At 33.1% G+C, this 22,842-nt stretch overlaps 2 protein-coding genes and 2 pseudogenes across 3 annotated transcripts; 3 read left to right on the forward strand and 1 right to left on the reverse strand.

The window, feature by feature from the left end:
• The first annotated feature begins 2,226 nt into the window (after positions 1-2,226).
• On the forward strand, positions 2,227-6,112 carry LOC106755106 (probable protein phosphatase 2C 74). The gene is made up of 6 exons (XM_014637203.1): positions 2,227-2,449; positions 4,369-4,562; positions 4,796-5,134; positions 5,231-5,348; positions 5,572-5,795; positions 5,924-6,112. Exons 1-6 carry the CDS (start codon positions 2,227-2,229, stop codon positions 6,110-6,112), a joined length of 1,287 nt encoding a protein of 428 aa, XP_014492689.1.
• Positions 6,113-7,762: 1,650 nt separating this feature from the next.
• LOC106755107 lies at positions 7,763-9,866 on the forward strand (annotated as a pseudogene).
• A 1,023-nt stretch (positions 9,867-10,889) lies between these two features.
• Positions 10,890-12,121, reverse strand: LOC111241221 (annotated as a pseudogene).
• LOC106755118 (putative disease resistance protein At3g14460) lies at positions 11,924-16,527 on the forward strand. 2 transcript variants are annotated; one of them, XM_014637213.2, is made up of 2 exons: positions 11,924-15,928; positions 16,370-16,527. In XM_014637213.2, the coding sequence occupies exon 1, from the start codon at positions 12,165-12,167 to the stop codon at positions 15,906-15,908; it is 3,744 nt and encodes a 1,247-aa protein (XP_014492699.1). In that variant the 5' UTR covers positions 11,924-12,164; the 3' UTR covers positions 15,909-15,928; positions 16,370-16,527. The 2 variants fall into 2 exon arrangements, with proteins under 2 accessions (XP_014492699.1, XP_022633873.1); XM_022778152.1 differs by lacking the exon at positions 16,370-16,527 and adding an exon at positions 16,219-16,353.
• The last annotated feature ends 6,315 nt before the right edge of the window (positions 16,528-22,842 follow it).

Here is a 22,842-nt window from a genome sequence, read left to right on the forward strand (position 1 = left end):
TTATAGCGCCCGGGCGCCCCTGGGGGGCGCTGAGCGCCCTTTTTCTGTAGATTTCATGCCTGGGCGCCCTTTGCTTCACTGTTTTACCCAGAATTGGAGCTCGGGCGCCCAGAAGGGGCACTGGGCACGACTTTCCGCTGATGTGTCAAAATGGGTTATTTAAACATGGGTCTCGCAATTTTTAGAGCATTATTCTCCTCCCACACTTCATTCTTCACCTAGAGAGATTGGGAGAGGCCCTTGGAGGCTATTTGGGGTGTTGGGAAGCTCTCTCACTCCTCCTTGGGTCTTCAAGCTTCATCAATGGTGATTTTGACCCTTTTGGGTTGAGGAAGAAGATGGGTCACAAATTGAAGATGGAGATGCGAAGGGGAGGCACAAATGGAGCATGAAGCAGCTGCCAAGAACCTTGGGAAAGACTTTGCATCTTCTCTTTGGTTCCAATTTCTTCCCTATCTCTTCAATTTTGTAGAACCCTAAGTTCTCCACCATGGAGGGCTTTTCCTATTTGTTGAGATTAGTTGTAAAACATGAAATTCTTATGTATTTTGTGATGTTAATGATATATGCTTTTCCAATTCATGTTAGTATTTGATTTCTATGCTTAATGCTTGTTATGGCTTGATCACCCATGGCATGAATTTTGGTTCTTGATGTATTGAGAAATATGATTGAACCTAGAATTGAAATTGAATACTTATTTGATGGAATTGAGATGTTTGTGAATGCATGAGAATGAAATGGATGAATTCTAGTCTTGACAAATTATAAATACACTATGTTAAATTCCTTGCACACCAACAGTTTGATAAAATACCAAAAAGAGTTTCTTGTGTTGTTTTTATGCACTTTGATGTCTAATTGAGTTATAAAAGGAAGAATTGTCATGTGTTGCACAAGTCCCTTGGGAGAGAACGATATTTATCACTTGCTACGCTGCGACCGGTGCACTTGCCGTTGGTTTTGCAGCCAACACAAAGCTTGAGAGAGATGAAAAGTTTTTAAATAAATGGACCAAATACGTTTTATAAAGGCTTCCATTTTATGTTGCTGATATGTTATAAATATAAAACATGGTCCCATTGACTTAATATCCTTATCACTCTTAAGTCTTATTTCTAGGTTATTACAATTGTTGTGTTTCTATTACTTGAAAATAATCGTATATTTAAATATAGGTTTAATCATTCAGGAGGTCCCTATTTTCGGGTAGAATCTCAATTTTGTCCCGTTCTTTTTCGGTTTCTCAATTGGGTCCTAATTTTGTAAAAATTGCAACAATTGAATCCCTGCCGTTAAATTAAGCCTCACGGTGTTAGTATGTGATTGATGTGGCATGCCGAACTTAATTTCTTAGTTGACGTGGCATGGTGACTGGGTTTGAATTGGTTTTTTGTTAAAAAATAAATTGAGTGAAGATCAAATCAGATGTTTTTTATGGGTAAAATGGGCAAACCCCATTTCTTTTTCGATTGAAACTGTGAGGAGGGGAAACCAATTCGCCCTCTTCATCACTCTCAAGCTCATTTTTTCACATACATCAAAATCCCCAAAGGTAGCATTGCTATCTCATACAGACACCATCGAACCGAATGCTCCCACCATCAACACCATGCTCCTTCTTCCTCTAACTTATCTGGTACAAAAGCAGGATAATATTGTACCTGTGGAGAAAAAATAAATCAAAATATATTCACTTTCAATGTGTCTTGGGACACTTGCATGTTCATTCCATTCAACTTAAAATTATATATGCTTGTAAAAAAAATTATTAAAATTCTAGCTTCTTCCATTTCATAGATAGATTGACCTGCCACAAACTTGAACTTCAATGTAAAACCATTCTATGGTGTGTGGGTGTGAGTTTTTGAATTTTTTTGTATATGGGATAAAAATGAATTCGAAGGAAAAAAAAATTGACCTTTGTGATATTTGGTAGCAAATGATGACATTGAAGTTCACAAAAAGAACGAAACTTTAAAGAACCCAAAAATACCTCCCAATCTGCTTCAAAATGTCAAGCATATTAGTCTAAAAAACATGACTAACAACTTCAACACTCACACCGGTCCCACTCTGAGGCATCGCAAACACATCCACAACGTGCACGATGTACTCATCCACGAACTCCCCCAACATCAGACCCAGCACTTCCATGGGTACCCCAACTTTTCTTCCACACAAATTAGGGTTTTTTTAAACATTCGCGCTAATGAAAGAAGAAATATGGCAAGGATCGAGAAAGAAGAGAAAAGTACCCTTACTACTGTCAATTTCTTTGGTACTGCTTCGTCGGCGTGGGTGGCCCCGTCGGCGACGCTCTTGGCCGGCGAAAGGAAGGCGCAACGGAGGATAGGGACTGCTGCATTGGAGGTTGAAGGAAGAGTCGTTTCTGTCTTTTCCTTTTTCGTGCATATCCTTAAAGTTTTAGGGTTCCAGAGAAGGAAAGGTTTCCCCTCCCCGTGTTTCCAACTGAAGAAGAAATGGAATTTGTCCATTTTGCCCTTGAAGATATCTTTGCTTAATTTATTTTTTAATACAAAAACCAATTCAAACTTAGTCAGCGTATCACGTCACTTAAGAAATTGACTTCGCAAATACACATTAACGCCGTTAGACTCAATTTAACGGAAAAGATTCAATTGTTATAATTTTCATAAAATTAAGATTCAATTGAGAAAACCAAAAAGAATAGGACAAAATTGAGATTTCCTATAAAAATAGGGACGGATTAAACCTAAAATATAAAAATGTTGTGTAAATTGATTCATTTTGTTTAGTAACCAGGAAATGGTTACGACGACTCAATGTAGAAACAAAAATCTAACTATATCACAGTTTTCCATAATATCCATTGATGTTAATATATTATCTATTGGAGCTTCTTTTAACCAGCGTACGTCATGGAAATGTTGTTTCCTCTTATATTTAATGAGATTGTTGTTGTTCTTTCTTGTTATAAATGCTAATTCATATTTTAATATAACTACTACTATTTCTATGTTTTATTAATTAGTTATTCTAAACAAATAAATTTAAAGCAATAGGTAACAACGAGTAGGGATGTTATAACTAAGCATATTGATGGTACAAATTAAGTGGATAACAAATTAATTTAGAGGAAAAATTATAATCAGTCATATCTCAAATAAGATTATTATGTATCTAGTTTTTTAGTTAATTATAAATTAATTATTCTTTAATTAATATATCGGCAAACTGTTATCGTAGGTGAATATCGAATGAATTCTATTTTTGAAACTTAAACTTTTTATTATATTTAAATAAATACAACAATTAGTTTATTTTTTTTAACTGTAATTTCAAACTCTTTTGTCAAAGGAATATAATTTCAAACTTAATATTAAACGTTAATGTCATAATTGGTACAGATAAAATTGCAAAATAATATTATTTTTTTAGTTAATAATTTATTATTTTAGTATCCAAATTAATACTTGTGCGTTAACTTTTTAAAATAAATTACATATCTCATACGTTTATATTTTACATTTATTATGCTATTAATATTTTATTTCAAAATCAAATGAGCTTCTTTATTAAAATAATATTCATTATTTATTAAAATACAATATATACTTTTCAGCACAATATCATTTATACTCTGTTTCTGGCAGAAAAAAATAAATAGTTTAGTGAACTCTCTTCGTAAAACTTAGAAAAAAAAAAGTTACAAGGATTTTTGGATTAAAGTAGTCAGAAATAGTTAAATTCAGTTATACTAATTTGAATTATTTAAAAGTTATTATAACCAACTTCTATAAATAATAAATTTTTAAAAATATCATAACTTTTTAAACTTTTGAGAACAGTTCGAGTTGAATTAATGATAAAAAATATTTATTGTCATATAGCACAAAAATTAAAAAACTATTTTCTACTATATAAAAAAATTATTATGTATCAAGGGTTAACTGACTAGATGTAGCCTGTAAAAAAGAAAACATTTTCTTTTTTTATTTTTGGTTATTTGTCAATTCGGATTATTTGTAAGCTTACTCACAAAACAACTAAAATATAGTTGTCAAATTAGCTTTTAAATCCATATTATCCTCAAATAAAGACAATACAGTGGATAGATTAGGATGATATTGATCTAAATTAGAATTGAACCAGTTCAAGTAATCAACTCATAATCCAAATTAAGTTCATTGCGACAGCTTAATACAAAAATTAACAGACTAAACCACTGCGGATAAAAGGCAAAACACCAACATTTTTTTCTCATCCGAATTCAAGGTCTAATCATCCTTTGTTCTAAAGAAAACAAAAACAACCTCCTTGAATGCAATTTTCCTTCACTTGTTTTCTCTGGAAATCTTTGGCAATTGTTCTTCTGCATTTGAGATATCATCATGGGAGCGTGTTGCAGCCATGTTTCAGTACATGATGTGGAATTTTCATGCAAGCATAACCATGATGATGGTTCATGTGAACAAGGTGGGAACCATATTATGTCAAGAGGGTCCTCTGAATTTGTATCAATGTACAGCAAAAAGGGTTCAAAAGAAGTTAATCAAGATGCATTGACTGTGTGGAAGGTAAGATTCTTGATGTATCTGTTCGCAATTTGGCTTCATTTTCTATTTCCCTTTCAATCAATCTTCCTGGAATTGTTTTCCTTAAAGTCTTTAAGGTTGGAAATTACATTTTAGAAGGTGAAATTGCAGATATAAAATTAACTTATCATGAATTTCCATCATTAAAACATAACGTTTCGTAGTGAATGAATTCATGGCTTTGATATTAATGGTTAATATGATACGTTTATCAGGACTTTACTGCAAAGAAAGACATGATCTTTTGTGGGGTGTTTGATGGTCATGGTCCTCTGGGGCACAAGTTTTCACAGTCTATACGTGACAAACTACCCTCAAAACTCTCAGCATCAATCAAACAATCACAACAAAAGGTCATCAAACACAATGATACTAATGCTACATATGGAAGTAGTCACAGTGAAATGCTTGTTAAGGATAACCAAAATATGTCCTTTTCTTCATGGGAGGGAAGCTTTATGAAGTGCTTCACTGAAATGGATGAATATCTTGCGAAGAACATAGACTCTAAAGGGTTTTCTGGAGGTAGCACTGCTGTAACTGTTATCAAACAGGTATAATTAATTAGATCTTCTCAATTTCATTATCTCATTGTCAATGTTGCAAGAATGTTCCAATTAACCACATTCTTTCCCCTTTTTAAATTTCAGGGTGACCAATTAATAATTGGAAATTTGGGAGATTCACGTGCAGTTCTTTGCAGAAGAGCAGATGACAACCATCTTATTCCTGTTCAACTTACTGTTGACTTGACCCCAGATATTCCAAGTAGGTCTTGGTATTAACTTTTAATCTAAGTTTTCTGATCTTAAAATTTGGTTAAATGGATTAGTTAAGCCCTTATTCATTAAGAACTTATCAAATCAAATGAGAGGTTATTGATAAGTTGATTGTAAACCTTAGTGAAATAAGGTAAAACAACTTATTTTGATAAGACACTCTTTCAAATGTCCCTGTGTCTAACCTGCTTTTGTTCTTCAATGTCACTCAGGTGAAGCTTTAAGAATCATTAATTGCGGAGGTAAAATTTTTTCTTTAAAAGAAGAACCAAGTGTAAATAGACTATGGAGGCCAAATGGGAGTCGCCCTGGACTGGCTATGGCAAGAGCCTTCGGAAATTTTTGCCTAAAAGATTATGGTCTCATCTCAGTCCCTGATGTATCATACAGAAAACTTACAGAGCAGGATGAGTTTGTGGTTCTGGCTTCTGATGGGGTAAGCATTTTCGTATCAAGATCTCAAACATTTGATCAAATAGAGCTTTCAAACAATAAGCAACAGCCAATTATTATTCCCCAAATTATATCTCAATCAAAAGGGTCTAAATTTTCTTTCTTTTATAGGTATGGGATGTGCTAACAAACAGTGAAGTAATAGACATAGTTGCTTCAGCACCAAAAAGGTCCATGGCAGCTAAATTGTTAGTAGACCATGCAGTTAAAGCATGGAAACGTAAGTATGTTTCCATGGTTGATGATTGTACAGCTATATGCTTGTTCCTGAAGGATCAAACTGTTTTAACCCAATCCTGACACAAAGTGAGTGAACAACAACATCCCTCTGAAGCACCTGCATTGGTCATAATCTAGAGATGTAAATACTGAATGTAACGAAGTGTAAATGGCAAGAGTAGTTTTAGAATCAAAAGGAAGAATTTGAAGCTCTTGCAGGGTTATCTGCATTCAATTTTGAATCATGATAGCAATGATCTCAGTAGCTTAAGGGGGCTTGAAGCTGATCACTAACTCAATAAGAACTGTACAAATCAAAATGTATAATGTTATTGGGAGGTGGGGGGACTAGAGCAACTTAGGCTTAATACCGTTTTTGGTCCCTAGTTTGGGAGGTTTTGTTCAATATGGTCCTACCTTTTTCTTTAATAACAATTGATCCCACTTTTTGAAAAAACTGTTCAATTGACTCCTTTTTGGTTATGACGTCAATTTTCAAACGGTGTTGATTACGACGTCAATAAGTTCTGTCATGTATTCACCTATCCAAATGTTATTTTAACAGTCCTGACATAATGTTGTGTTAAAAATCATGTCATCATCGTATACAATAAGGACTATAATAAACAATTTAAACTTGAATATGGGACCACTATGAACAAAAAGGACTCAATTGAACAGTTTTTTCAAAAGGTGGGATCAATGGTTATGAAAAAAAAAAGGTAGGACCATATTCAACAAACCCTTCCAAACTAAAGACCAAACGGTATTAAGCCAGCAACTTACAATGTACAAATAGTATAGCCAGAAGGTTTTGTTTGGACATAAAACCAGAAGAGAGAAATTATTTCAGCCTTCTATTCTGGTTTGATTTCATGTACAAGACTTTTCTTTTACCAGCCTGTGCGATGAACTTTTAATAAATTGTAACACTTTTTCTGGCTTGGATACTACAAATTTTAATCAAGAACTATGCATACCTACTTTTCTATTTATGTTCAATTGTTTTTCAGAGTGATGTGTTAACTCTTCCACAGATCTGACAATAGAATAAAATAATTTTGGGATTCTACACATACCTACCAAATTATACTGATAATAATTTTCTAATGTTATATAGTTATGGAGCAAAATCAAAGGTTAAGGTTAAACGCCAACAAAAGTTGTTATTGAATAATGATTATGAAATGATATATCTTCATAAATTATGCATATTATGCATATGTTTATGTAGGAATGAGAATGGACCGAGGTCGGGACGGAATTTGTTAACATCTCCAGAGAAAAAAATTATCTCCATCCTCATATCTTCACTCAACAAGTATTAAATTTTTGTCTCATTCTCGTTCTTAGCTAATATCGAGTATATATTCGTATTTATATATGCTTTTTTACTATTTCAATATCAATTAATTAATTTTTATAAATTAATAAAAAAATTATGACAAATGAAACATAATATCGTCAAATATTCAATATCAAGAGAAGAAGATTATCATTTTTTTCAATATCAAATATTTAAAAAGAAATTATAATTATATATATTTCAAATTAGAATAATAAATAAAATTTCATGAGAAGCAAACATTTATTAAAATTACAAATGTTAATTAAACCAAATTAATAAAATTTAAAAATATTTTTAGAAAAAATATAAAAGAAAAAAATACAAATTAAAAAATATTTTAAATGTTTTTTTTTACTTCAATTTGTCAAAACAACTGTAGTAGAATGATTGCATGGACAAATAACCAAGCAAGGTGAATTGATTCTTTACAAAAATGGGTGCCTTTTAAAATTTTCTCTCAATTAACATTACTTAGCAAATAATATAAACAAAGTAAAACAATAAGGTAGAGATAAATTTGCACATATAATTTTATACCGGATCTTATTAATCCTACTTACAGTTGCTAATCTCAAAACAAGATTAACTATCCATTAATCACATAACCAATACAAACTACAATCACACAGATATAATTTGCAGGGTTTCGAAAACACTTCTTTTGACACATAGGAGATGAAACACACTTCCCTTAGACACACCAAGGGATGATCACTTCCTTTGACAAACAAAGGATGACGCCTTCTTCATAACACCTCCTCAGACACAACAAGGATGAACCGACTATTCCTCTATCATCGTAGCAGCAACTCACCAGCTCCGTAGACATGAGTTTCTCAAGCCTTACAATAATACAAAATTCTCAAGTGATTCACAAAGAGTTCTGAGTTCTAGAGTTCAAGGGAAGGTCCTTGAGTAAGAAATGAGAATTTATTTATAGACTCAAGCTAAAGACACTTTCATTTTTTTGTTTTTTGCCTTTATGACTGATTTAATCGATTAAAATAAGTTTTAATTGATTATTTCATAAAGGACAAACATAAATGTCGGTTTAACGGCTAGAAAAATGGCTAAAATCTCCAACGGTCGGATTTAATCAATTAATTCCAGTAATAATTGATTAATGCTAATCGATTATTCGAGAAAAATTTGGATTTTCAGACTTTGTTATAATAATCGATTATTTCAGCGGATTTAATAAATTAATTTCAGTAATAATCGATTAATGTTAATCGATTAAATCATATTTTGATCAATTATTCAAGAGAAATTTGGATTTTCAGACTTTGCTTAATAATCGATTATCTAGCTATTAATCAATTAACACTAATCAATTATTCTTTATTTTAATCTATTGGAGGAAGTATGGAGAGAAACAAGTGAAAGGAAGTGAGAATCCACGCGGTTATTACAAGTGCACTTATCCAAATTGTCCAACAAAGAAGAGAGTTGAGAGGTCTTTGGAGGGACATGTTACTGAAATTGTATACTGAAAAGGTTGAAAGGGGAAGTCACAAACATCCTAAGCCACATAATAGAAAAAATGGGTCTCCATCAAGGCATCAAACTTTTTCATCCTGCACCATCTGTGGGATTTCAGATCTGTCTATGGGAGAGGAAGACTTTGAGAAAACATCACAAATTAGTTGCTCTGGAGGTGTTGATGATGATGACTTTGGTCCTCAGGCCAAAAGATGGCAAGATAAGCAAATGACATACATCACTGAAATAAACTTGTATTATTGGAAAGAAACTACATGATGAGCTTGATTTCAGTGTGACTAATTATGATTGTGAATCTCATATTTAAGGAAAGGATAGAATGAAAATGATGACTATTCTAATTCCTCAGCTGGGAGTAGAATTGTTAAGGAACCTAGAGTTATGGTTCAAACCACAAGTGAAATTGACATACTTGATGATGGATATAGGTCGACAAAATATGGACGGGAAGTGGTCAAAGGAAACCCAAATCCAAGGTATTTCCATTTTTCAGATTGTACAAGAAAATTTAACTGGCATACAATGTTATTGTAAACATTTTTAAATTGTCATTCAATCATAAATTATCCATGTAAAAATTGGAAGTAATTATCATAAAGGCCAACAAACATATCATATCTGATTATCAGTCATACTCTCTGGAGCCTTTCAATCAAACCCTTCATAGAATTGATCTTCCTTTATGAAAAGTAAAACATTTGTGTTTAAATGATTATTCTGCCAAGCGAATTTGAAATAGAACTGAAGAAAACAAAAAACACCCTTTTGCTGTATGCCTCTTTTAGTGTTGCAATTTCATTATTACCACCCCATAAGGCCATGACTTACTCAAAACATTCTTTCTGCAGGAGTTACTACAAATGCGTTGCCCCAGGTTGTCCAGTGAGAAAACACGTTGAGAGAGCTGCAAATGACATGAAAGTTGTGCTAACAACCTATGAAGGGAAACATAACCATGATGTTACAACAACACCAGCAATGTAATAGGAGACAAAGAAAACGTGTTGACTTTGAATTCCATTATTCTTTTGTTGCTTCTGTTTTATAACGAATAAAAGGTTTCTTTTGCTATGTCTCACTACATTCATTTACTTTCTAAAGTTTATGCTAGTCTTGGCAATTTCTACTCTGGTATGCAAGTGTCTACTGCTATTACGTCTCAGTGATTTTTGTGTGTTTCTATAACTTTTAGATCAAAGTTCTGTTATTGTTCAAATTATGAAGTATTCAGCTACTTCTAATCTATTCAGTAATATGGCTATTCGAGTCCAAGGATGAAGAAAATTTGAGGAAGACCAATAAATTGAATTTGTAAAAATTTTATAGTGTCAAGTTTATGTGTAATTTTCTAATAATTATCATGTTTACTCTTCACGGCTTTTCAACAATTGGTATGTGAGTCCATAATTCATCTCACGAATAATGTGTCAAACTCTAGAAGAAAAGCTAATATATATTATACTATTTTAATGATTATTATATTATTAGATGAACCTCGTATAAATCCTACTAAATAATAAATGAAATTAAATAGATTAAAAATTGAGCCTTTCATTGAACATGTGTCCATTAAAGGTCAAAGTATAATAATCAAAATTATATTATTAAAAAAAGACAGTTCTAATGTTCATTTTTTTCAATCACTACAAAATTCCATATTTTGGGAAAACTATCAACATCATCACCAACCTGTACTCTGGGACAAAAACAATTTGGATAACGATCTCATATTAACATTTGCAAAGACTTAAAAAGAAAGAGAGAATGATATAAACATAATCTATACAAGAAAACTCACTTCTTTTAACCTTAAAGCAATAGATTTGTTCGTCTTTTTCCATTTAGCTTTTTCATTTCTATTCAAATGCACACTCACACTCGAATTACTAGCAATTGCAACAAGTGCAAAGACTTTAAAAGGAAAGCGAATTCTAAATTTCTTATATTCAATAGAAAGTTCTTTACTTATATTGAATGAAAGGAGAAAATTTTAACAATTAAGGGTGCTTATGTATAAGTTTGTTTTGACAGTTTGTATCCTGATGTGATAGCTATATTGCTAGGCATCACAAGGTAAAACAGGAGAAGGCAATGGCTGTAGCTGAAGAGTCTGTAAATATGTTGTCAGCAGTTTCCCTCATTCTATCTGTTATTGGAATAGCTGAAGATGTTGATGATAGCAAGAGATATGCTACAACCTGAAACCAAACAGTTTTCTAACATTTCATAATCAAGCAAAAGACCACTGAGAAACTTATTTTTAATTGCAAAACAAAATCATAGTATTATTATATTAGAAGCATCAATAACACTTAAGTTATCATTGGTTGGTTGAAGAAAAATAAGTTTAGAATTTTATTCCTTCCCAAAAGGATAATGCCAACAAAGAGAAGTATCAAGTTTCCAATCCACACTTTTAATCATTATTTGCAAGTCTAATTCACACTTGAAAGGTTCAACTTCAGTCTGCCACAGCCAAATAGGACAAAAAGCTTGATAAACAAATTGAAAACTTTCATTTTTTATTTTTGATCAGTGTTGTGAAACTGCTCACTACAGTTCGATTTCAACACTGAATTTGATTCAGAGAACTGAATTTGGATTTAGAAACAGAGCACCAATGAAATGAATGTGATGGACGAAGAAAGAATGTCAAACCTGATATCCAACCATATCAATCAACCCAGCAGTTCTTGGTTGAATCATGTTTTTTCCCGTGAAAACTTCAGTGCACTTGACAAAAACTAAATAGAATTGCCAAAGCTAGCAAGTATCTACAATCCAAAAATTCCAATTTAACTTCAAATACTATATATGTAAAAAAAAATTAAAAACTCAATTGATTAAATTCTATAATTATTTTTCTTATATACTTGTAGGAAAGTAAATAAGAAAAAAAGCTAGGTAAAATCAAATTAGATTAGAAATACTTCTACAAAATGAAAAATTATTTCATTTAACATGTCTTGATTCTCAACAATTCAATTTTAAATTAATATATCTATGGTGAATTTTCAAGAGGCATCCGACCATGAACCTTATCTTTGAAAACGACAAACCGGTAAACTTTTCAACTAAGCATCTTCAATTTCAACCGTTAAAACTTTTAATATATATCCAACGGTTAATTTTGATAGCAGGTACGGACGAAGCGTAGAAAGTTGAAATGAAGAGAGTCAAGTGAAGTCTCCTTTCATCAGTTCAACTCATTTCTTACGACCAATTCCTTTCCTTTGCATCTTTGTTTGCTACTCTGATCATCACTTGTTTTCTGTTGAGATCATGGCATTAGCTGCGGTAGGTGGTGCTCTCCTTTCTGCTTTCTTTGACGTTCTTTTCGACAGGCTGGCCTCCCCTGAGGTTCTCAACTTTATCCGAGGAAAAAAGCCTGACAAGTTGCTTCAAAAGGTGAAAACCCAGCTCATAGTTGTTAGAGTTGTGCTTGCTGATGCTGAGAAGAGACAAATCACAGACTCCAATGTCAAAGAGTGGCTCGATCTTCTCAGAGATGTTGTCTATGAGGTTGATGATTTACTTGATGAAATTTCTACTAAAGCTGCTATTCAAAAGGAGGTAAGCAATTCATTTTCTCACCTTTTCAAATCGAAGAAGATTGTCAGTATTACTAAGTTGGAAGACATTGTTGAAAGATTAGATGACATTTTAAAACAAAAAGAGAATCTTGATTTGAAGGAGATTCCCGTGGAGAGCTACCAGCCATGGAAAGCTCAGCCAACATCTTTGGAAGATGGATATGCTATGTATGGTAGAGATAAAGATAAGGAGGCCATAATGAAGATGGTGTTAGAGGATAGCACCAATGGTGAAACAGTGTCTGTGATCCCTATTGTTGGCATGGGTGGGGTTGGAAAAACAACTTTGGCAAGATCTGTTTTCAACGATGGCAAATTGAAGCAGCAAATATTTGATTTAAAGGCATGGGTTTGTGTTTCTGATATATTTGATATTGTGAAGGTCACAAGAACCATGATAGAGGAAATTACCCGAAAGCCTTGTAAATTGAATGATCTAAATGCTCTTCAACTTGAGTTGATTGACGAACTGAAGGGTAAAAGATTATTGATTGTCTTAGATGATGTTTGGATCGAGGATTGTGAAAATTGGAGTAGTCTTACAAAACCATTTCTAAGCGGGAATAAGGGGAGTAAAGTTGTGATCACAACCCGCAATGAAAATGTAGCGACTGCAGTGCCTTTTCATACTGTTGAAGTATATCATCTAAACAAATTATCAAATGAAGATTGTTGGTTGGTGTTTGCAAACCATGCATTTCCTCAATCAGAAGCCAGTGAGACTAAAGAAACTCTAGAAAAGATTGGAAAGGAGATTGTTAAAAAGTGCAATGGGTTGCCGTTAGCAGCACGGTCACTTGGAGGAATGTTGAGAAGAAAGCAGACTATTAGGGATTGGAATAATGTACTTCAAAGTGACATTTGGGAACTTCCTGAAAGTCAGTGTAAAATTATTCCAGCACTCAGAATTAGTTATAATCATCTCCCTCCACATTTAAAACGGTGTTTCGTTTATTGCTCATTGTACCCCAAAGATTATGAATTTAAAAAAGATGATCTGATCCAGCTGTGGATGGCTGAAGATCTTGTAAAAGCAACGAAGAAAGGAAAGACTTTAGAGGAAGTTGGTCAAGAGTATTTTGATGATTTGGTTTCGAGATGCTTTTTTCAATCTTCAAGTGGGAGTGTGGATGATTACTTTGTAATGCACGACCTCATTCATGATCTAGCAACATTTCTTGGTGGGGACTTCTATTTCAGAACAGATGAACTTGAGAAAGAAACCAATATCGACAGAAAGACTCGTCATTTATCATTAACAAGATTCAGTGATCCAGCCTCGGATATTGAAGCTTTTGACACAGTAAAATTTCCAAGAACTTTCTTGCTAATCGATTATAAAGATTCTCCATTCAACAACGAAAAGGCACCGCGTATTATAGTGTCAAGGCTTAAGTATTTGAGAGTTTTATCGCTTTACAAATTCCAAAGTCAACTTGCTCTGCCTGATTCAGTTGGTGAATTGATACATTTGCGTTATCTAAATCTCTCTTATACAAGTATAGAAACTCTGCCGGAGTCACTGTGTAATTTGTGCAATCTACAAACTTTGAAGTTGTCTAGTTGCTCAGAATTGACTAAGTTGCCTAGTGCCATGCAAAATCTTGTAAACTTGCGTCATCTTGAAATATTTGGTACTCCCATAACAGAGATGCCTAAAAGAATGGGGAAACTAAATAAATTACGCAACTTGGATTGTTATGTTGTGGGCAAGCATACAGAGAATAGCATCAAAGAACTGGGAGGACTTCCAAATCTCCATGGTATGTTTTATATTGAGAAATTAGAGAATGTTACCAAAGGCGAAGAAGCATTAGAGGCCAGGATAATGGATAAGAATCATATTAGCCATCTATCCTTGGAATGGTCTATAGCTAACGACAATAGCATCGACTTCCAAGTTGAGTTAGATATACTCAGCAACTTAGAACCTCACCAAGACCTGGAATCGTTGTCAATAAAGGGTTATAAAGGAAACATATTTCCGGAATGGGTGGGGAATTTTTCCTACCGCTACATGACAAGAATAAATTTATTGAAGTGTAACAACTGTTGCATGCTTCCTTCACTTGGGCAACTACCGTCTCTCAGTCACCTTCATATTTCAAAAATGTATTCGGTGAAGACTATTGATGCAGGCTTTTATAAGAAGGATGATTGTTCATCTGTGACGCCCTTTCCATCCCTTAAATATCTAAGCATTTCTAATATGCCTTGTTGGGAGGTGTGGAATGCATTTGATTCAGAAGCTTTTCCTGTGCTTAAGGTTCTTTGTATAGAAGAATGCCCCAACCTAAAGGGAGATCTGCCAAATCACCTTCCCGCTCTGCAAACACTCCGCATTAGAAATTGCGAGCTTCTTGACTGTTCTGTCCCAGGGCCTCGCACCCTTCGAACATTAGAGATACAGAAATGCAAGACAGTAGCGTTTCATGAGTTTCCACATTTGGTGAGACGTATAGATGTAGAAGGAGGCCCAATGGTGGAGTCCATGATGGAGGCCATCTCTAACTTCCAACCTACTTGCCTGTACTTTTTGAGATTACGAAATTGTTCGTCAGCCATATCTTTTAGAGGTGGTCGTCTTCCTGCGTCTTTGAAAATTCTTGATATCACAGGTATAAACAAACTGAAATTCCCGTTGCAAGACAAACACGAATTACTGGAATCACTTTCAATATATAATAGTTGTGATTCGCTCACGTCTCTTCCATTGGCCATCTTCCCAAATCTCACTAGTCTTCGAATCACAAACTGTGAAAATATGGAATCACTTTTGGTCTCAGGGTCAGAGATTTCGAAGAGACTGGAGTCTTTTGAAATTCGCCACTGTCCCAACTTTGTATCATTCCCGGGAGAAGGATTTTGTATGCCCAATTTGACTAGGTTCCGTGTTTATAATTGTGAAAAGTTGAAATCGTTGCCCGATCAGATGGGAACTCTTTTCCCAAAGATGGAATATCTTTACATATCAAACTGTCAACAAATTGAGTCATTCCCTGGAGGAGGTATGCCACCTAACTTGAGAACAGTTAATATAATAGATTGTGTGAAACTACTGAGCAACCAAGCATGGGTATGCATGGACATGGTTACCTCTCTCAATGTGTGGGGTCCATGTGATGGAATCAAATCCTTCCCAAAGGAGAGTTTGCTGCCTCCCTCCCTTGTGTCTCTAGATCTATTTAATTTGTGTAGTCTGGAAATGTTGGATTGCAAGGGCCTTCTCCATCTCACATCACTCCAAGAATTAAACATTAGAAGCTGTCAAAAGCTGGAGAATATTGCGGGAGAAAAGCTGCCTCTCTCTCTAATAAAATTAACGATTGATGAATGTCCCTTGCTGAAACAACGATGCCACAAAAAGGATCGTCAAATTTGGCCTAAAATCTGCCATGTCCGTGGAATAAAGATTGACGGTAGATGGATTTAACGAGCATGGATGATGAGAAGGTAATTCTCCTTATGAGTAGGTAACCATGAAAAACTATTTTTGTCTGTTATCTTTCATTTCTTGTCTTTATCCTTTCAAATTTAACTTAATTTATATTGCAATGAACCAGTCTTAAATTAGTTAATTGCAGTTTCATACTTGACTGGATTTGCAAGTGTGAAGGAAAGCTAACATTTTGTATATATGTTATTTAGCGTGAGCATTCATGTCATTTTCGATTAAACGTAGTCACTGCAGAAGTGAGTAATGGTCTTTTATTTTTCTTAACAGTTTGTTTCTTTGTGGTCAGTGTCAAGATTCTTCTTAGTACTATAGTGAATATGGGAGACAGATAATTTTCACTGAAATTGCATTTAAAGGGGGTAAATTGAATTAATGTTATCCATTCATTTGAGGTCAAAATTAAATTAATGACTAGAAGGGTGGTATTTGTTTTTCAGAAATGTTGTATTGCCTTGGAGAAACTGCACCGGTCCATTTTACTGTACTGCCCTCTTGGAGATCATCACTATATTATTTGACTTTTGGATTTGAGTTGAAAGCATCTGAAAGCTATATCGCAGCATGCAGAGGTTGAATTTCTCATACGGCTTATTATGCATTTGAAATGCTGATATTGACTGTATATGATGAAAGGAGTGAATCCCGTATCATAACTATTGTTTTGCACTCACTCCAATGCACTGAATGAGAAAGAACTGGAAGAAAGGGTATCTTCCATTCAAATATTTTTAAAATGTCATAAATTCATAATATTGTCATATTTCTTTACTTTATCAGGATGCATACTTGTAACCAGCTAAACATTTCATCTAAAACTGATAAGCTTTTATCTTACAGTTGCTGTCTATTAGCTGGAGGAGAATTTCTTAAGAAAGAATTGTAAAACAGGAAAATAAAGAAAAAGACAAAAAATTGAACAGTGTTCTTTTCACATTTTTATATTTTATTCTTCCTCCTCCTATGCCTAACATCTTATCAGACGAAGTATACAATTTTGTATTTGTTCAAACAAAAATTTACGTCTGTGATGAAGCACACAACAATAGAGCTTACGTCTATGAGATGATGCACACATCAATGACTTTGATCAGCCACACAAATAGTGTTTATTAGGCTAAAATGTATCTAAAAAGATCTAGTGCTCATAAAATTATGTTTTACACTTTGTTATTTGAGCATAAAATCAATATCAAACAAAGAATCTTTTGAACTTTGATCTAACTACTATACATTATCAACTTAGTTTTTAACATAGAAAGTCATATACTAACAAGTGATCTAGTATTTGTTAAATAATTAATATTTAATTAATAAATTGGATAATTTAATTTGATCAAATATAAAGAATTAATTTTAAATGGAATGTTATTTTTTCAGTACCTAACACTTTATATAACTAATATAAACCGAAAATTTTAATTGAGATTTGTTATATGCTAACAAATAAAAAATATACTAATGAAACAAATATGGTGTTACAGCCAAAACGTTTATATGCAAAAGATAGAAAAATTAAAAGACACTAAAATATAATTTCTACCTTCGAAACTGTAACACTTTTCAATAAAATAATAAATTTTGTTATATTCATACAAGTTACTATTTTCATATTGATTTGTTAGCAACAAAATATATATTGTTACACTTTTATAAATGAAATATAAGTTTACTAAGAAGTTTGAACTCTCTCACAAATTTGGAAATTTTCAATTGAGTTTTTATTAAATTTTTTGGTTTAATATATATGTTTTTAGTCCCAAAATTTATATACAATAATTTGTCCTTGTTTTAAATTAGTATATTTTAATCTTCAAATTCGAAAAGTGTATATAATTTTTTTAACCTAATAAGGTTTGTTTTTTTAGAGTTTGTTAAATTGTGTTTTAGACAACTTATCAAAACATTATAAATAACTTAAATGTTATCCTAAAATATGTTTAACACAAAATAAATTAAAGTAGTTGAGTAAAAAGGATTATACCTATTTATGTTTATAAGTTTGAGATTAAAGTATTTTAGAGATTGTAAAAATGACAAATTTTAATTTTTTATCACAGTTTAAATGTTAAAAACATATTTAATCCTAAATAATTTACATTGTTTGTTAAATTACTAAAAAAAAAATTTACATTTTTTAATTTTGTCCTTACCTATTAATTGGATTATGTGATTTTTATATTGATTCATGTTACTTACTTCTCTACACGTATTAAGAAAGCAATAAATAAATTTTTATTCCATTGAAAACATGTCAAATAAAAGGAATTATTATCGTCTGATGATGGTAATGGCACTACTCGATTGGTCATTATAAGTGATGACACAAAAGTCATTAAAGAACATGACGATTTTGTACTCAACATGTTTTCAATTAAAAGCATTTTCAACATTTATAAGTTTGATGTATGCCATAAAATGCTTAAGCCTTATATTTGTCACATAAATGGTTTGGAACAAATGAAACAAGATAAACAACAATGTAAACTTGATATAATCTTCTAGATGTGAATACATACTTTTCAAAAAGCAGTTTTTCGTTTTTTATAAGAATGGAGGGGATTACGAAATCCGTTTTTAAGATAAAAAGAAGAAATACAACGATAATAATCATTCTCAGTATTAACGTCAAACAAGAATAAATTCTCAAGAATTCTTTTGTGTGTTAAGTGAATGACTAAATGTAGAGAAAAAGTCTCATAAAGTCTTCACTTTCAATAGAGCAAGAGATCCATGTTGATCAGGCATCTTTCAAATCTAAGAGATACAAGATTCTGATTTGTTACATTTCTTCATGAATGATTGTAACTTTTCATGAATGGTAAATCTTCATGAATAATTGTAACTCTTCGTGAATCTGAAAACTGTCTCTAATACCCTTAAATTCCAATAATCCTCCACCATTTGAGAGTATTTTATAATTACTTAACACAAACATCAATTTAATAGTTGCAGTCTTACACATAAATGAAAGTGTACATAGACTTGAACTTTCACTTAGTAGAATACACCTTTCAGGAATTCATATTTTATTGGTGTTGAAACGATTGAACCAACATAATAAATAATGAAATCTTGAAGATATTCTAAATATAAGATAAATTACATATTCTTGTTATACTTGACACAATAGGGTCGTGCGTCTATATCTATTCATAAGTGCAACAAAGTCATGCCCCCTTGGTTTCTTGAAGCGGCCAAACTTCGCACTTACATAGGTTGATTTCTTAGGTAAACATGTTTCTGTGACAAAACATAAATTCAAGAAATCAATTAAGAATTAGTCAACCTCCTAAGCATCACAGATCTAAAGCACTCATGAAATAATTATTTGTTCTTTCAATCATCAAATAAGAGATTTAATCTTATTTAACTTAAGACTTAATGTCATATGAAGCGTTAAGTTAAGATTCCCTTAGTTGTGATTAATCGTGGGCTCCATTCCTATTCCAATGGTTATTCTGGAAATCGAATCTTTAGCCAATGCCTTAGTAAATCCATCAGCCAAATTAAACTTTGTTCGTACGAAATCTACTATAAGAATTCCATCTTTGATGAGTCCTTAGACATAACTATGTCTCACACCAATATGTCTTGATTTGCCATTGTATACTTCACTATAAGCCTTTGCCAATGTTGCAACATTGTCACAATGTATTGCTATGGGTGATATTTGTTGAGATTATTGATAAGGGGAGCACTGGTTTAGCAAAACCTTACAATCTCATATAGTTTCTGGTTTTTTATGATGACAACACATTTTTAATAACAACATGTGACATTAATAAAGGAGTTGAATTCATAAATACATGAGAGTGGATAGGATAAGTCGAAAACCGCAACAACATAATCATTCCGTATTTTATACACCATTCACCTGTGCATTCTTTTGACCAATTGATCAACCTTTGCATTCATATATATATATATATATATATATATATATTTGCATTATAAACACATTGATTTTCGTTCTCGAGTCTTAAATAATAAACAAATCACATGACTATTTAGGCCAATGAGTCTATAGGGAAAACAATACTTGGTCTTACCATTTATATTACTTGATACGATTCGGTACACTTGTCAGAGTCTTAACAAGTTTTTGGCGTCATTGCCATTGCAAGTGACATTGAGGGCTCATGTTTTCCCCTCAGCGATGATAGGACAGTCTAGTTGGAGGTTGTTTTATGATTTACTAATGCTTGAAAATACTTCTTTTGGTTTTGTGAATTGTATTTGATGCAGGGATGACCTCCTCATCAAGGAAGAGAGTCAAGATCGGGGAACTAAGAGGATGGAACTAGATCATCCCTATTCTAACAAATTCCTCTCTAGGAAGCATGAACAACAGTTCCAGATTTTCCAAGACCGATGGCTCTTGATGGAGCGCAAAGCGGAGTGGATACCAAACTTGTCCCCACAATTTGGAGAGGAACTACAAAGTAGAAATTGGGAGAATGTAGTTGTTTACCCTACACCAGCCAACATAGAAGTAGTCAAGGAATTCTACACTAACACAAGGCCTTTTGGCGACACTCACACTGAGGACTACATGACCGCTCAACAGTAGCCTCCATAATCGCAGGACACTCAGCAATGGATCCTAGCGCTTAGCGCTGGGTTTCAGAATCGTAGGATGCTCAGCGTCATCGCTCAGGCATAAAACAGTGGCTTCTTCCTTGAAGCTGGCGCTCAACGCTGAATTTGGCGCTGAGCGGTGGACTTTACTCTTCTTTTGTGTCTTTTCTCATCCTTTTTTGAGTCTAAGTCTTCCCTTCTTCACTTCCATCCTTCAATTCTCATCAAATCCTGCCAAAACAATGTAAAAACAAGCATAATATCTCTAAAACCACTTTTGACTCTCTTGAAACCAAACTAAAGTGTTTTGCACGATTCTGAGCTCATTCTAAGCCATAAAGGGTGTGTTTCGATATCAAATTTAAGTAAAAAAATAACGGTTTTTAGACCGTTATCACTGATTCATGAGATAAGTGTCCTTTCTTTTAAAATCCATATTGTCTTCAAGTTCCTGCATTGTTTTTTCTTCTTTTGTTATTATTCCAATCATTTTCTAGTTTTTAGTAGGTTCTGATGGAGTCTTTTATCCATGACAACTTTATTTTGATTGAGTATCTTCATTTTAATTGGTTAAACTTGTTGATTAAGTCTTTTAATCTGAGCATCGTATCTGGTTTTGTCATAGTCATGTTAGTTGCTTATTTGTTTTCAAATTTGGGTATAACTGTGTGCTGCATCTCTGAATTCTAAGTGAAATAGACATTCTCTGCACAAAAAAAAAGAGCTACGACAATCTCTAAGAGGAGCTCAAGTGCATGATTTATGTTAATCATTTCATATTCATTCGTTCATTTAGTGCAGAGTTGTGTTGGTTGATGTTGCACTGATTCTGTTTGAACCTCTGAGGTCATTATTCCATTAGCTGAAATTTGGTATGAGTTGCTATTTTGAATGTGTAGAAATGCTTAATTAGAGATAATCCAGAATGAACACCATATGAGCACGAGATTGCTTTTGCAACTAGTTTGGTGATAATACTGGAAAGTTCAAATTGCATTTCAATTGGCAATAAATCGATCTTCATGTGCTTTGTCCATTCATTTTTGCATTTTAAGTCTGGTTGAGCACCTAGATCATTGTCAATCATCCAAATTGTTTTCCTGCTATTTTGAGCAACTTTCATTTGTTGTTTTAAAGTCATATTCATTGTTCAAAATCTGATTGACAATCTTTTCTAAAATTTGGATGCTATAGTTGCCTATTTCTTCCAAATTGCTTTCTATGCGGAATCTGTCAAGAAAATATGTTCAAACAAGTTTGATTTCATCAATTAAACATGTTTGTGAAAGGTTAATTCGATTACACACTGTTTTGTGCATTTTCCATATTCAATTTATCCAATTTTTAGGCACTTTTCTGGTTCAAATTTAGCTGCTGCAGTAGAAACTATTGATTACAAACTGAAATTGGTGTTTCAAATATTAATTGTGGGTTGTAGCAAAAGCTTAGGTCCATAAAAAAAAATTGAAAACATTCAAAATAGTTTGCAATAACATTAAAAAGCTAATTGGACCAGTACATCCAATTGTGAAATCTACAATTTCGAATTCACCATTTTGCACCAAAATTTGATTGTTCTTTGAGGCATTTTTACAAATAGATTGTAAAATCTGCAGTGCACAGCTAATTTGACTCCAATTTCATTCGTGTTCTTTTATTGCTTTTATAATCTACTCTAGAACTCTTCCTAGGATCATTTTGACGTGCCTCCTTGTTTGCTACCCGATTAATTGCTTGCTTTTGAGTTATTGGCCATCCTGCACACAACCTGTTTGATAAAAGGCTTTGTGTTGTTGTTATTCTGGTAGCACATTTTGGCAGTATTACAGTTCTTCACAAGTGCTAAATTGTGTTGTTGTGATTTGTGTAAGGTGTGTTGTGAAGGTGTAATATAGCTCAGACTCATATTCATACAAGGAAGTATTAAAGGAAGTGAAGAGCATGAAGAATAAGCACGTGAAATGCAACTAATGGAATACCCCTTGACATGACCTAGCACATTCATGAAGAGTTGGAGACATCTATGGAAGATGGGCCTAGATTCTTTCTCTTGGGCCATCTTAAGTCATCAAGAAGATTTAGTAGAGTAAGAATAATTTTGGGCCTTGTATTTTGGGCCAAGTAGTCTATATTTTATTTGGGCTTTGTATTATAGGCCAAGTAGTCTAGATTTTATTTGGGCTTGGTATTATGGGCCTAGTAATGTAGAATTTCAATTGGGCCTTGTATTTTGGGCCAAGTAGAATAGGATTTTGACCAAACAAGTCAACAAAGGGTCAAGGCCCAAAGTTAACTATGCTTGGATGTCCAAAATGGGTGTGTTGACCAAGGG

Source organism: Vigna radiata, unplaced genomic scaffold (genome assembly GCF_000741045.1).
Source record: "Vigna radiata var. radiata cultivar VC1973A unplaced genomic scaffold, Vradiata_ver6 scaffold_261, whole genome shotgun sequence".
Taxonomy (NCBI): domain Eukaryota; kingdom Viridiplantae; phylum Streptophyta; class Magnoliopsida; order Fabales; family Fabaceae; genus Vigna; species Vigna radiata.